Source organism: Ambystoma mexicanum, chromosome 2q, assembly GCF_040938575.1.
Source record: "Ambystoma mexicanum isolate Mex_15411 chromosome 2q, UKY_AmexF1_1, whole genome shotgun sequence".
In the NCBI taxonomy this organism is placed as follows: domain Eukaryota; kingdom Metazoa; phylum Chordata; class Amphibia; order Caudata; family Ambystomatidae; genus Ambystoma; species Ambystoma mexicanum.
This window is the reverse complement of record NC_090924.1, coordinates 1,286,647,032-1,286,662,979: the sequence shown is the minus strand read 5'-3', so window position 1 is coordinate 1,286,662,979 and position 15,948 is coordinate 1,286,647,032. Positions and strand designations below refer to the sequence as shown.

The 15,948-nt window shown below is 49.4% G+C and overlaps 1 protein-coding gene across 3 annotated transcripts in view; it reads left to right on the top strand.

Moving 5' to 3' along the window:
- DNAJC13 (DnaJ heat shock protein family (Hsp40) member C13) overlaps positions 1 to 15,948 on the top strand; it is a 2,820,731-nt gene that overhangs the window by 705,033 nt on the left and 2,099,750 nt on the right. For all 3 annotated transcript variants that reach the window (XM_069648714.1, XM_069648713.1, XM_069648715.1), the window contains exon 15: positions 2,085 to 2,240. In XM_069648714.1, coding sequence (XP_069504815.1) covers positions 2,085 to 2,240 — 156 coding nt within the window. The remainder of the gene's footprint in view (positions 1 to 2,084; positions 2,241 to 15,948) is intronic.

Below are 15,948 nucleotides of genomic sequence, written 5' to 3'. Positions count from 1 at the left end.
TGCTGACAGAGCAGGACAAAAGCTGATATGTTTTGTATATTTCTCCTCTGAAAGATGGCGAGCTAAAGAATCTGGGTAAGGCTCTCGTCACTGGGACTAATGTCCAGCAGAGGGACTCCCAGGACCACTCTTGTTTTTTTCTAAACGTGTCTAGCACCCTAAAATGGCAGTGCCGTAAGAATTTCGCTTGTTCCTTGGCCATCTTATCCTTTGGCCTTTTTCCTGCATTCTGAGATCAGGAAATACCATATATCGGAACCTCTTTCCTGGTGAAAGCTGCTGCTTTCATGGGCAAGTGGGCTTTGTGTGTGTGAGCTAGAGGAGGGGTTTGGGACTGTCCGGTCCAAGACCACATCCAAAGGCGCCTGAAAGTCTGTTGCTGGGCGGATGTGATGACCAGTTGTCCAGGATTGGACAACATTGGGCTGTTTGAATGTTGCAGATCCTTACTATTGGTGGGCTTGTGCTTGCTCCCAGCCTGGATCTTGGATAGGACTCCTCCTGCATCTATTCGACAGATAATCATTGGAACCAAGACTTCTAAGAAGAGCAGCCCGAGCACGACCCCTGCACCTGACCAGCATAGACTCTAATAATTGGCCTGGAGAAGCCCTGTTCCTCTGTCTGATCTCATAAGACCCTCATTGGTGCTTCGACCACTGGATTCGGTGGGAACAACCAGTCTCGACCCCTGCTCGGGAAAGACTTAAACCTTTACAGTTCCACTAAGATCGGCATAGCCGAACCCCACACCCGTAGGTAGTCTGTATAACATCTTAACAAAGGGGATCTTAAAGCAAGAAGCACAGCTGTGGAGCAGCTAATGATGCTGCTGTGGAGAAGAGTATTACTACTGCTGGAACTGAGATCAGGCGCAGGCAGTAACCAGCCAAAGCAGAGTAGGTTGGACATGGACTCCTTAGTCACACTGCTACTTTTGTGTTTGTTTGGGTTCTAGTTCTTGTACTTTGGGTTGCAAAAAGTCCTCCTAAATGGTTGCAACTGTACAGTGATTCCTCCTTCACGGGATCTATGTAATTTTACTGGTTCTTAAATGCAGACTATACTTTTCTCTAGCAACCCAGTGCCTTATCTTATGGGGATGTGGTGAGGAAATTCTGGTGCATTCCTTAGCTGCTGGCTCGTTTTTTGTATGCATCTCTTAAATTGGGTTCCCTCCATGAATTTCTCCACTCCCTGCCCATATGTGGGGAATAGGCCCTCCACAATGATGCACTGCATGCTTTCAGGCCAGTGTTTATTTACCAGCTTGCTGTCTTTATTCTGTCAGCGCATTTAACCAAGTATGCACTGGAACTTGAGGGGTTCCTTCTTGGGCATTTGTGCAGGGTTGGATGCAGATCTGTGTCCGCACACATTCACATACAGGCCAGGTTTGGTTTTGGCATCGATGGGCCTCACTCTGATGTAGGCAGTAGTTATGACTATATAGGACAATATCTGTATCCCCCCACTCTTTTGTATGAACAGTGTCGGGCAGTGGAGGCTACTGGATTTACACAGGATTTCTCTTTAGGGACATCCCCCCCCCCCGGTATATAAAGCTACCAGAATAAAACGTCTGACACCAGTCGGTTGACTTCCACATTGTTTGCTTTGTGAACAGACTCCAAAAAACAAGGTGCCATGTAACACCTTCATCCTGAGCAATGTTGTTTCTCAGGTGGGACCATGGATATTCATAACCTTATGAAGACTCATTAGGATAAAATCTTGAAAACTAATTTGGAGAAAATCACAAATACGGAGGCCTTGTGCAAAAAATGTAGGATGGAGTTTTGGTTTGGTAGTTTCAATTTATTTATAGCTATTTTACTTTTAAATCTGCTGCCACATATGTGATGGCTGTATCTGGTGATTGTGTTGTTTTTTTTGTTGTTGCTTAAATCTATACATTTTTTTGTTTCTGACAATTGCTGCCAACTTAGTTCCCTCCAATGGTAATCAAAGCAGCCTAATAAAATTGTGTGTATGTCAGTAGGAGGCAGCATTGGAGTGCGGGTTTGCTATTAACTATTTTGCAAGGTTTTGTTTTTCAAATTAGTTTTTTTTCTTCACTTCAGGGATACGGCACTGGTGCCCTTGTTATTAGTTCTCTTTTGGACTTCCTTACGTTTGCCCTGTGTGCTCCCTACAGCGAGACAACGGAAGGGCAGCAGTTTGATATGTTGCTGGAGATGGTAGCATCTAATGGAAGGACCCTTTTCAAGCTATTCCAGGTGAGTCTGAATTGCAGCCCTATCTTGTTTTGCTCCTTTTTACATGTTACTTGTTCCAAAAGTTAAACGCCTCCAGTTTCCGTGCTTTTCGAGTGTTCAAGACCTGAAAGAAAGTAAATGTTAATTGTTTTATATGTCAAGTTTGAATTTGTATCTTTTCCATTGATATAATGTACATGGTAAAGTAGATTTCACTGATGTCTTCAATTTAAACAAGCAAGTTTACTTTGACCCAGTGTGTTAAATTTCTACCAAGGTTTTGCAAATGTTTTTATGCACTGGTCTTACATTTCCTTTTTTCTATTGGCACTTTGGTTAAGCTGTATTTCTAAAATCACCTCTGTTGGTAGATTTTGTGAGCCGGACCGATTATGAACAGGAAAGACCATGAAGACAAACTCAGTCAAGGTACCTGGCAGAGTGGCAAGACTTAGATTCAAGAGGGGTGTGAGGGTGGTCCAAGGATACACAGAGACGTACACCGAGTGCTGCAGTAATTCCAGTTAGACTGATGAGTACAAAAATATATAATTAAATATTAAGCATTTAAAATGCACAATAAGCAATGAAAACTTTCATTAAGTATTGTCACTATTCTATCAAATACATGTGTACATCGACCATTAAGGGCTTTAGAGGGAACCCCAGCACTTTAACTTAGTCAGTTAAGCACCATTTTAGCAAAGTATCAGCAATACTTTTAATAACTGTATGTCGTAAAGTCAGTGATAAAGATAGATGAGCAATATTCAAGACCAGTGAGAAACATGTAAGTAATCCGGATAGAAAAATACAGTAAAAACACTCCAGATCAATTGCAGAATTGGATCCATAAAAAGTCCAGTCCGGAGATGGAATGTGGCCTAATGACTGTGTCACCAGTTCCAAAATGTATACTCTCAAGGTAGGTTCACTATTGGATTGAGCATTGCCAGTGGCTGCAATTCAGTGTTCCAAATGTTCAGGTAAGTATCTATGTCCCACTGCACTAGAGAAGGCATGGGGGGTTGGGAGGGGGAGGTAATCCTTGACTAGATCACCACAATCTGAATCGGACACTAGAAAGATGGGGCCAAGACTTTATGCCCATGTAAACCTAAGGAAGACGAGGGGTGAGAGAGGAACAAAACTGGCATGTTAAGTTTACTCCCCCACCCCCCTTACACAGATTTTCACCATAAAACACTTCAGAGCTTCTGGAATCCATTGGGCCACGCTATTATGTGCTTGGTCTGATATACCAGGGGTCATGGGTGAAGATGTTATTTATGGGAGAGACTTAGTTTGATTGGTCACTGTACCTACAGTTCGTGACTGGCCTGCTGGTCACCCTTGCCACAAAAGGACAAATTCTGCAGCGGAGGCGATCTCTGGAGACCTCTAGGGAGCAAACGCAATGAGATTCAATTGCTCCATGGTCTGGTGGCGGCAGATGATCTTCGGTTGCTTAACACAGGAGCACGGCCTGCATGGCTTCGATTTGGACTAGTAGGCTGAAAATGCAGGAGCCAATATCTTGTAGCACAAGCTAAAGATCCTTCAAGTTGCAAGGATGCACTTGAACGACGCCAGCTGCCACGAGATAGAATAGGAGAATGTTGGTTTGACCACCGGGTGGTCCAGGGACACTGCCAAAAGCTCAGCAGGCACTGATCCTAGAGTCTGGCTGTTCCCACTGGACAGGGGTCGAAGTGCCAACAGGGGCCTTGAGACTCTAGGACAGAGGAGCAGGGCTTCACTGGAGGCAATGCTGGTCGGGTGCAACGGTAATCCACGGGTCTTCAGCATGCTGCACTTCTTGGTAGAGGTCTTGGCTCCAATGATCTGTTGAATGGCTGCAGAAGGGCCTCCTTTTATCCTGGGCTTGGTCCACCAATGTAAGTATTTCATCCTTTCAAACTGGCTGGGGCTGTCCAATCATGAATAGCCACTGGGCACACATTCTGCCCAACAGACCTTCAGTGGCAAGGATGTGGCCTGGGACCTGTGAGACAGTCGTGGTATCCAGGGATGACACTGACCACAATGTTTTAAGTTTTAAACAGTAAAGTTATTTATTCAAGATCAGGATGGTGTAAGGTATAGCTTACCGATCTCTAATTTGGGATTTCCCTCAAAAACCATGCGTGTCCTCGCATCTAACTAACAATTGTGTGGGGACTTTCTTGCTCAACAAAAATAGTGTGGGAAAAAAACTGCGCTGTTCTCTGGCTCACTTCCCTCAAGTTTAAAGCGTATTAGTTCAAAAAGGTCAACCGGCTTCTCGGGGTTCTTTGATTTACAATGTTCAACAGGTTTCTCAGGGTTTCTCTCCCCAAGCTTTAAGTACTTTGATTCACAAGGTTCAACAACTATTCTCCAGTATTCAACAGGACTCTGGATTCTCCTTCCCAAAGCGCAGTCTCTTGTCGCACTATTCAACAGTATCACTATCCTCGGCATGAGCTCTGGATTCCCTTTCCCAAAGCTCAAAGCACTTTGTCACAATATTCAACAGCAGGTTTCTTCTCCAGCATGGGGTCTGGCATGGATTCACATGCTCATGAATATTCCCTGTCGTCAGGCTGGGAATCTTCGGTAAAGAAAAAATCAGTTTCTGATCTGTCTTTCTTAGTAGTAACCAATCAATGGTCTCTGGGTCATACTGACCCCATCCAATGACTGCCCTCTCCCTAAGCCCCTCCCCTGGCAGCCATCCTCAGTTTTTTACCGCACGTTCAAGTGTTTGGAGTCCTCGTGCTATAGCTCTCGAGCTTTTACTGCGTTTTGTGTTTTTTCCAAGAGATTTCTAATTTTTCCGGTCAATCGAGCCTCAAGCTCCACCGTTTCTTCTTCCGATCAACTGGGATCCGTTTTGGAATTTTCTACACCCCTCAAGGGCGAAGTTTTCGTCGAATTACGCTTCTTGGAGGATTCCAGAAGTTTGAGGCCTACCTCGTGGACATGGCCCAGGAAAAGGGAAGCTCGACACCCGGATCCAAGCTGTTTAGGAACTGCCCAGGATGCGGATTACAGAATGTGTTCAAGGAGGACGAGCATTCGAGATGCCTCTACTGCCTTCACGAAGACAAAACGTACGAGGAGAAGGACTGTGCGTTTTGCATGACCATGACGGATCGGACTCTGAGGGATCGTTGGACCCGTCTCGCCAACTGGCTGGAAGGAAAGAGCCCAGCAGGTGAGAAGACGAAGAAGTCCGAGCTGTCTTTTAAGTCCTGTGAGAGCGCCCCGGCGACGGGGGCCCAACAGAAGGCAAAGCACCGTGAGTCCGCGGGCACCGGGAGCGCCGAACGGTCGGTTTCCTTAGCTGCCAGACAGGGCGCACCTTCACCGGCGCCATCAACCAGGAGCCAACACTCTGGCTCGGGGAAGAGAAAATCCGAGAACCCGGCTAAGCTTCTGGAGAGGCCCCGGTCGATCTCGAAGGAACCAGCCGAGGGGGAGCGAGGCGGTGACCCTCCCCCCCCCAAGGTAAAGGCCTCAAGCGCGCACAAGGTGGTGAAGGCCTATCCCCCGGCTAATGTCTCTATCGAGGAAGTCACGACAGCCCTGGCGAAACTTGTGGAGGTGACCTCGGGGTCCAGAGTTTCCCTGCCACCGCAGAGGGAGTCCTCTTTTCAGCCCATCGAGAAGACCCCTGTGAAGACCCTGGTGGACGGACATGGACACAGCCTCCAAAGAGGAGCTGGTTGAAGTTATGGAGGGCCTCAACAAGAAGTTTGAGGAGACCCGGTCCCACGGGAGGAATCCCGAGGAGGAGGACGAAGAGATCGACGGAGGCGCCAACGAGGTTCCCGTGGAGGAGGAGCAACCATCGCGCCCATCGCAACCCGAGCCACAGGACAACTCGGTGGCCATTTTGATGGCAATCCAAACCTTATGCACGGTGATAAAGGTGAGATTGCCCCTACCCCCAACGGACGACCCAGCAGAACCGGGCCATTGGGAAGCCCTCCAAACAAGAGGAGGAAAGTTCATCCACCCCCGCCTTTTCAGCCCTCACGGCCCTCTCAGCCTTTGTCTCCTTCCACCATCCCTGGGGATGACACGGGAACAGACACGGCCAAGACGGGGACGGCTGACGACAGTGGTGACGATGGGACGGACCTCCCATCATCATCACCACCTCCTTGGGCCTCACCGCCCGACGAAATTGGCTCCTTCCATGCCATGATTGCCAGGGCATACAAGCTTTTCCAGCTCTACCCCGCAGAACAGAAGGAAGGCTTCCTCTACCAACGGCACGAGGCCAAGAGGAGAACGGTCCTCGCGGTGCCATTGCTGGATGACATCTGGGACCAGGGACTTTCTCTTCTGAAAAACCCGTCCACGACGCCTGCCAAGAGGGACCGGTACGAAAAGAAGTACCATGTCCTCGATGCCGCCCTTTTGTGCCTTAGGGCACAGCCGACCCCGGATTCGGTCGTCTCGGCGGCGGCCAAGAAGGAAGCCGGGGGGCATCGGCTACAACTTCCCCACCGGACGGCGAGAGAAAGAAACTGGACGCCATGGGAGGACGAGTCATCTCGTCTGCGGCGACGACGATTAAGGTGGCCAACGCCCTAGCGATTGTGGCCTGGTATGACGGAGTTGTGGTACAAGATCACTCCCCTGTTGGACTTCCTACCGGACGACAAGAGGGCAGTTGGGCAACAGCGTTTGCCTTCGACAACGGAGGTGGCTCAAGGCGACAGATTTCCGCCAAGACGTGCAAGCCAAAGTTTTGGACATGCCCTTCGACGGGAACAATCTGTTTGGGAATACAGTGGATGAGTTACTTCAGGACATCAAGACCGACATGGAGACGGCTCGGGCCTTGGGAGTTCTGCAACGACGACGGCCGCCCTTTCGGAACTCCGGAGTTAAGCAAGGTGCCTCCAAAGGCGGCGGCTCCTCGACGTACCGTCAGGAGGCCAGCTCCTCGTCGCAAGAGGCCTACAGGGGACGAGGCAAGTCAGGTGGATCTCGCCGCCGTCGCCAGGGAGGTCAGGGCGGCAAGGCCGCTGCCAAGCAAGAGTGAACCGGCCGTTGCGTCGAGCACCCCGGTGGGAGGCTGGCTGGTGAAGTTCGTCAGCGTGTGGGAGTCCATCTCCACTGACCGTTGGGTGCTGGATGCCCTGGCCCACGGGCGCACACGCGAATTTCTGAAAAAGTGCCCCCGCATTCCTCCCATGGCCAGGAAGGAAAATCACGTCCCTCAACTGCTGTTAGAAGTAAGGGCAAGGCTCAAGAAAGGAGCCATCGAACTCGTCCCAAAGATGCTCCGGAGCTCTGGAGTATACTCCAGATACTTCCTCGTCAGAAAGAAGACAGGAGGATGGCGTCCCATCCTGGACCTGCGCCGATTAAACAAATACATCAAGGCACAGAAGTTCCGGATGGTCACCCTTCAGCACGTGCTGGGCCAGCTGGAGGAAGGCGACTTCCTATCGTCGTTGGATTTGGAGGATGCGTACTTTCACATCCCCATTCTAAAAGGACACCAAAGGTTTCTCAGGTTCGTAGTCCAAGGACGACACTACCAGTTCAAGGCCCTCCCATTCGGTTTAAAGTTGGCGCCCAGGGTATTCACCAAGTGCCTGGCAACAGTGTCGGCGCGACTGTGCCTGCAGGGGATCCACGTCTACCCCTATCTGGACGATTGGTTCATCCGAGCAAGAACAAGGGAACTCGCCATCGAACACACATCGAAGACAGTCCGGCTGCTCACGGACCTGGGATTCTCCACCAACTTCCCCAAATCCCACCTGGTTCCGTCGCAGGTCGCGCTGTTTCTGGGAGCCAAGCTCGCTGTCGGAGGAAAGGACGAAGGCCATCCTGGGCAAGGTGCAGCGTGTGCTGGCCACGGACGTGGCCAGGGTGAGGTCCATCAAGTCCCTTCTCAGGATGATGTCCTCATGCGTCTATCTGGTGCGCCTGTGCAGGCTTCGGATGCGTCCTCTACAGGAGTTTCTCAACGCCTGTTGGATGCAAGCGGTGGGCAGTTTCGAGGACAAGATCTTGCTCAACAAGGTTTTTCGCCAAGCAATTCGGTGGTGGGGCACCGCGCGCATCTCGCGGCGGGCAGACTTTCAGACCCCAGCACACCAGGTGACAGTGACGACGGATGCCTCCCTGGAAGATCTTCACGCGAGAGGCCTTTGGCTCCCGGAGGAGAAGTCACTCCACATCAACATCTTGGAGCTCCGCGCAGTGTTCTGGGCCCTCAGGTCTTTTCTTCCGTCCCTCAAGGGCAAGGTGGTGAGGATCTTCACCGACAACACCACCACGATGTTCTAAATCCGGAAGCAAGGCGGAACCAGATCCCCTGCCCTATCCAAGGAAGCCCAGGAACTGTGGCATTGGGCCTTTGCCCAGGGGATGTTTCTGGTACCCTTTCATCTAGCAGGGATAAAATACACCATCGCCGACTCACTCAACAGGGAGCTGCGCTCGTGCCACGAGTCGGAACTACGCCAGGATCAAGTGGATCGACTCTTCCGACGATGGGGCGAACCCCAGATCGCCCTGTTCGCGACAGCGACGAACTCCAAGTGCCAGAGGTTCGCCAGCAGGTTTCCCCAGCCGAGGAGCATGGGCGATGCTTTCTCTTTCCCCTGAGACGGTCTATTTCTTTATGCGTTCCCTCCGTTGCTGTTGCTGCTCCGGCTCATCAACCAGCTCAAGAGGTCCCGGTGCAGGATGATCCTCGTTGCACCAGCGTGGCCGAGACAGATCTGGTTCCCGGACCTTCTGGACTTGTCAGCGTCCACACAAGTCAAGCTGCCGTCGGACGCGGATCTTCTCTCCAGAGAAGGAGGCGCCATTCTTCATCACAACCCAGAGTTGCTGAACTTGCAGGCCTGGCTCCTGCAGCACTAGAGTTTGGAGGGTACGACATCCCAGCCGACTGCAGAGAGGTTCTTGTAAATGCCAGGGCGTCCTCAACTCTCAAGTGCTACGGACATAAATGGAAGAGGTTCTCTGTCTGGTGCCGTGCACAGAAGATTAACCCTCTGCGGATTACGGCCCCTCAAGTATTGCCGTACCTACTGTCATTGGCCAAGGCTGGACTAGCTCACGCTTCCATCAAGATACATCTGGCCGCCATCTCACGATACACCAGAACTACGGGACGGGCATCCTTGTGGTCTCATCGACTGGTGAAGGAATTCATGAAGGGACTATTCCGATCGTTCCCGCCGGTGAAGGCCCCTGCCCCGGCGTCGGAGCTCAACGTGGTGCTGACCAGGCTCATGGGGGCCCCATTTGAGCCTATGCATTTGGCACCGTTGAAGTTTCTGTCGTGGAAGACAGCATTTCTTGTGCCTATCACCTCCACACAACGAGTGGGAGAGATCCAGGCCCTATCTTGCAAGCCACCACACTTGACGTTTCACGACACGAGGGTGGTGCTGAGGACGCACCCCTCCTTCATGCCCAAGGTGCCTTCGGACTTCCACATCAACGAACCCTTGGTGTTGCCAGTTTTCTTCCCATCTCCTTCGTCGCCGGCTGAGCGGACTCTACACTCGCTGGACGTAACTAGAGCGCTGAAGTTCTACGTGGACCGCACAAAGAGTTTTCGGAAGACATCACAGCTGTTTGTACACTTTGGACCTGTGAATCAAGGGAATGCTCTCCCGAAGGCTTCCATTTCCAGATGGCTCTCTGGCTGCATCATGCAATGTCACCGGTTGGCAAACCGACCGCTGCCCGGCCGTCCGAGAGCCCACTCGACCAGAGCGATCGCTGCTACCACAGCATTCCTGTCTGGTGTGCCCCTGCTCGACATCTGCAGGTCTGCGATGTGGAGGTCGACGCACACCTTCACGAGATTCTACTGCGTCGATCGGGGCTCCAGGGAGGAGTCCAGGGTCGGCCAAGCAGTGCTGCACAACCTGTTTGCTTAAGGTGAGCCTGGTGAGGAGGTAAGAGATGCTTAATGTTGAGTTGTTGTATTGCTTAATGTTGAGCCTGTTGCCACCTCCCGTGGTTGTGCATGTGTATACTGCTATGTGTTCTTATATTCATGAGCATGTGAATCCATGCCAGACCCCATGCTGGAGAAGGAACAAGTTACTTACCTGTAACTGTTGTTCTCCAGCATGGGGTCTGGCATGGATTCACATGCGAACCCTCCCGCCTACCCCTCTGCGGCTCTTCACTTGGTCATACTGCCACTTTACGTGCTACCAAATCTGAGGATGGCTGCCAGAGGCGGGGCTTAGGGAGAGGGCAGTCATTGGCTGGACGCAGTATGACCCAGAGACCAGTGATTGGTTACTACTAAGAAAGACAGATCAGAAACGAAACTGATACTGATTTTTTCTATACCGAGGATTCCCGGCCTGACGACGGGGAATATACATGAGCATGTGAATCCATGCCAGACCCATGCTGGAGAACAACAGTTACAGGTAAGTAACTTGTTCCTTCTCTTCGAGCCTGTAACATTATCCAGGCCAAAACTTGCTGTGAATTTCTCCTTTTTTCTGAGGTGTACTTTATAATTGTCCCTAGAATATACTTTTTTTTTTCTTCTTCTAAACAATCTTCTATGCTCGTCAGAATTTGTTTTCAATAGCTTGTTTTACCCTCCATGGCAGCTATTTCAACAGCCTTTGAAGCGTTTAGTTTAGGGATGCCATTAGCCCATGCACACGCTTGGTTTAAGGTGCCTCTTTGGGGAGGATTTGATTTGTGTCCACTTTTACAACCCCCTGATTTGATGGAGTGGGGCTTAAACACTTCTTAGTTTAAAATCCTTCTGTGCATTCTTTTGGGGTTTCATTTTTCTATTCAGCCCTTAATATCTCCATACTAAGCAATTCATCTGAATTAATTCTGTGTGGCTATCTGAGGGTGTAATCCAGGTCCTCCTTGTCTTATGTGCTTTGTTACATTTTTGTACTGCGCCACAAAATCACTGTTGTGCCAAAAATCGAAGTCTTTGTCTGAGGCGTATTACCCTGCCGCTCCACCCCTGCCCCCTGGTTAACCAGACCATCGAATGTTGGGAAGAATAGCATTGCTGAAGCAAGAGGGAGGGAGGGAGGGAGGGAGGGAGGGAGGGAGTGAAAGGAGTGTTTGTTTGGCCATTATATATAGTCAGTCTGTTATAGAGTGGCAAGACAGAAGAATGTGTGTTGAGCTGATATACGCACTGAGATACTAAGGCAGTTTGGGAGTATTATAAGATGTGGATGGAGCAGTGTTGGTTGCATGAGGGGCTCAAGAGCATGCTCTTGACTGAAGCACCCCCACCTGCCATTGCAACCCTTTTTAACTTGAGGAATATGGTATTGGGTCACTCCCTAAGAGGCCCAGTCCCAGGGGTGTCTTTCGGGCCCTCTGTTTTTGCCCTAAGGTGATTTTATCACCCTACGTAGGCTTAGGTTGATGGCAACAGTACTTTAGTTTTGGCTTCATCCAGGGTGCAAAACATGTTACTGCATTGGTAGCCCAATGTTCCTTTTTGGTAGCCGTTGGGCACATTTTTTGATTTAGGGCTCTTTGTTCAGTACATCTACGAGCTGGACCAAAAATGTGCATTTTTACCACATTCTTTGTGAACGCACAGTGGCAACCTAGATTATTTCTTTTTTTTTTTGCTATTTAAACTTAATTCTAGCACAAATATTATCATACCAAAAACACTTGCGTTGCATATTCTCTTGCAACAGACCATTACAGCAATAGTTGCATTGTTAAGCGCCTCCTTAACGCAATTGGTAGAATTTTTTAGGTATGAATAACTTAAACAATTTACCGAAATAAAACTCAAATTATATGTAATAAAAACCAACCAAAATAAATTCAAAGTGCAAAGTACAGTGCATCATGTAGATGTCAGTGGAAATTACAGAACTCATCTCGTAGGTTGTCAGCCAAAAGGATGCCATCTAGTGGGGCTTATGATGTATGTTAGGGTTATCATGATTGTCCACAAATGTGATTAGTGGGCCCTAGCCCGTTAGAAATTGTGCCATCCCCTCTATTTTGCTCATGGTGGCTACAAACCTCACTCGTGCCCACCACTCCTTTATGTCGGGCGCTGCCAGGGAATTCAAATTCTTTGCCATCACCAAGCATGCCGATAACAGAAAGTGAGTTATCAATCTGGAATATCTGGCTCCCAGTTCATAATGTCCCTGCGAGTCCTCATTTCCCAAGAGCAAGACCAAGGGATCCAATTACAACTCTTCCTTGATCTGCGCTGCCACCTCCTTCCAGAACACCTGGATCTGGGGACTCCGCCACCCCATATGTAAAAAGGAGCCTGGGGCAGTTGCACATCTCCACCATTGGGGGAGAATGTGGGGTTTAATTTTGTGCTGGCGTTCTGGGGTAAGGTACCAGTGGCATAGCAGCTTAAAACTGTTCTCTTTAAGTTGCACTGCTGGGGATGATTTGTCCGCCCTTCTCCAGATATTGTACCAGGTCAGGTCATCTATAGGTCTACCTAGGTCCTCTTCCCATCTGGCCATATACCCATGCAGGAGTTTAAACCTATTCAAATTCAGAACCTTGTAGAGGGATGCAAGTTTGGCTGCTCAAATGTGAGAGGATCATTTTCCCCAAACAGCTGACCCAATCTATGTAAACCCCTCTCCACCGAGGGAATCGACCTGTGCTCACCCCTGGGGTTCTGGGGTGGGGAATTGCCTATTTCACCAAATACCTGTCGTAGGAGAGGGGAAGGTGGTTGTAGCATATCTTTGTGTAGCTTTGTCCCAATGCTCCATTGTGGCTCTAGTAGTTGGGAGCCCCCGCGTCTTTGGGGAATACCAGCAGCATTGATGCGGAGGGTTCTCTAGGGTGTCCCTCTCTATATCCACCCAGTGTTTAGAGTTTTGCGTGGTTGCCTGGATTTCCAAAATAGGTGCTAGTTGGGGAGCATACAAATAGTTCTCGATCTGGCACTGCTAAACCCCTGCGCCCTTAGATGCCATAAGTGTGTGCCTAGCAATTCTTAGAGATTTCTTGGCCCAGATAAATCTAAAGATAATTGATTGCACCCGAGACCCTGTGGAGATTTTCTAGCAATGAGATGATGTGGGGGCAAGGAGACCTGGGAATCCCACATGTAGAAGAGAATGTCATTGGCGTACGCCATTTTATGTTGATAAGCCGCTATGGCTGTCTAACCCACGGACTCCATTGACAGAGCAAACCGAAGCAGGGATAATGGGAATCCTTGCTGAGTGCCCCAACGCAAATTTCCTGGGCCCAAGAGGATCCCGTTCACCTTGATCCGGCTAGATGGGAGCATGATGTTGGTGAGGACTAACTTGAGGAATTGGGACCGAACCCAAAACCAGCCAATACCTTGGATAAATATGTTCAGTCTACGCGATCCAACGCCTTTTTGGCGTCGATTGAAAGTAAGGCCTATGTTTCCTTGCCCAGGCCAAGACATCCACTGTGCGCCGAATATTATCAAACACTTGATGTCCTGGGACAAACCCTGTTTTATCCCCCGCTACCACCCCAGGCAATACTGTGGCTAAGCACATTGTTAAAACTTTGGAATATATGTGGGAGTCATAATTAAGGACCGCAATTGGCCGAAAGGGATAACATAAAGTTGGTTCCTTGCAAGTTTACTTATTGTTAGCATCGATTTTCCCCACTAGAGGGTGTAATACACCCGGTATCAGCAAAGGAATTAAATAAAGCTGCCATGCGAGGAATATCCCTGAGAATATTTTATGCAAGAGGGCTGTGAACCCATCCAGGCCCGGAACCTTGTTACCTGGGAGAGCGCAAATAGCTTGAGCAACCTCCTCCACTGTTATGGGCATGTCCAGCTTCTGTTTGTTATACGCGTATATGTCGGGGGGAGACGGGCCTCTTGAATGAATGCATCCTGCTGTGAACAATTGAGAGTCCGCTGCAAACAGATCTGTGTAATACTGTGACAATATTTGCATTTTAGCAGGCTCGTCGTGTAATTGGGCTCGCTCAGCCCCCCAATTGTAGTGCTATTTCCCTGGGCCTAAAGTTTGTAGGCCAAGATACGCAACGCCTTATTGGATGTGCTGTAGTACGTTTTTCGTTATGAGAAATTTGGAAATGTCTGCCCAAAGTGCCTTTAATTCTGCTCTTGCTACCTGCAGCTGTCTTTCTAGCTCCATCTTGCTTATATTGGGTTTGCCACTCTCGAACCCTCTCCTCAGTCTAACCTTGTTTGGCTGCAAGGACCTTTTTCTGCACCAAGGCCATGTTAATTAACGCCCTTATCAAGGTGGGTTTGACAGCCTCCCATGGTCCCGCTATTGGGGCCTCCCTGTGAGATTTTCCTGAAAATACTGGGTGATCCTTTTCGGAGATGGTGATGCATATGGCTGGGTCTGCTGGTAGGAAATTGTTTACTTTGCACACCATGGACTTCCTTCCACCTAGCCAATAACCAGCCAGTTGTAGGGTAATAGGGTAGTGGTTTGATATGGTATTTATAACGCGCCTATACACAAGTGTCAAGGCACGATTGAGGAATGCTTCCTCTATAGTGGCCGAGGTTATCCCCGAGTGTAGGGCCCAACCTATCTATCCCCCCCCCCCGCACCCCTGTCCAGTACTGCATTAAAGTCCCAACCACAAGTCGTCTCCCCTGCTGGAACTGCACAATATGCAGGAATATCTGAGTGTGGACCTGGTTAGCCCTGTAGATGAAAACCAAAGTGAGGTCCCTGCCCACTATCTATATCTTCTGCCCAGTATGTCTACCCTGGGCATCTTTCACAACCTTCCCCTGCTCAAAATGTAGGGAGTTAGCCATTAAAATTGTGTCTCCCGCCTTCTTCTGATGGGAAGATGCAAAGTATTGGTGGGGAAACCAATGAGATTGTATCCTCGGCCAGTCCCGCTGCAAGAGATGGTTCTCCGGAAACAGAGCTATGGCAGCCTTGAGGTCCACCAATTTAGACAGCACAATCTTCCTCTTTCTCAGAGAATTTAACCCATGGACATTTAATGAAGTAATTTTCACATCAACCAGCACAATGATTTAACTTTTCTTCAGCTGCCCCGCCCGATCTTCAAATACCAAATGAATCTCATGCCCCCAAGCAGCATCCACTCTTCCAGTGAAGCCCATTTCCATCCCCAATCTGTTAGAAGCTGTACCACATTGCACGAACAACCCACTGTACTGCACCGTAAATAATAACTTGGAAAAAGGAAAATAAAAGTAACAGTAACAACCCTGTTTGGGATAATCATCAGGGCAAACCGTCTGAGAGGAGGCACTTGCTCCTAATGCACTTATAACTGCATTTGATTTGAAACCAGTATGGCTTAAACCAGCCTCAACATCAACTATAAATGCCACTCATTGTAATCCTAAAGTGCACAACAACCCTATTGTGCTGAATAGCACACTTAAATCGGCTCTTCACTCAATCGTACCGGACAAAGCTTCACGTGGGAGCCTGAGTGTCTGCTCCTCTCGTCTGTCCATCGAGGGCCTCCGACTGTCTTTCCTTCTGCTTTTCCACGATCTTGCTTGAGACCAGGCAGCGATAGGAGCCTCTTGAGGTCTCCAGTCAGGTAAGTGTATGTCCGTCTCCAGTATCTTCAGTGTTTTCCGCAGCTGCACAGAGGTATGTAAATTGATACTGGACCCCATTTAGTTGGAACAAACTACAGAACGGGTATCCCCACCTGTAGCGGGCTTTCTCCGATAGCCAGTTAGTGAGTGGTCTCATCAGTCTGTGCTTTTGGA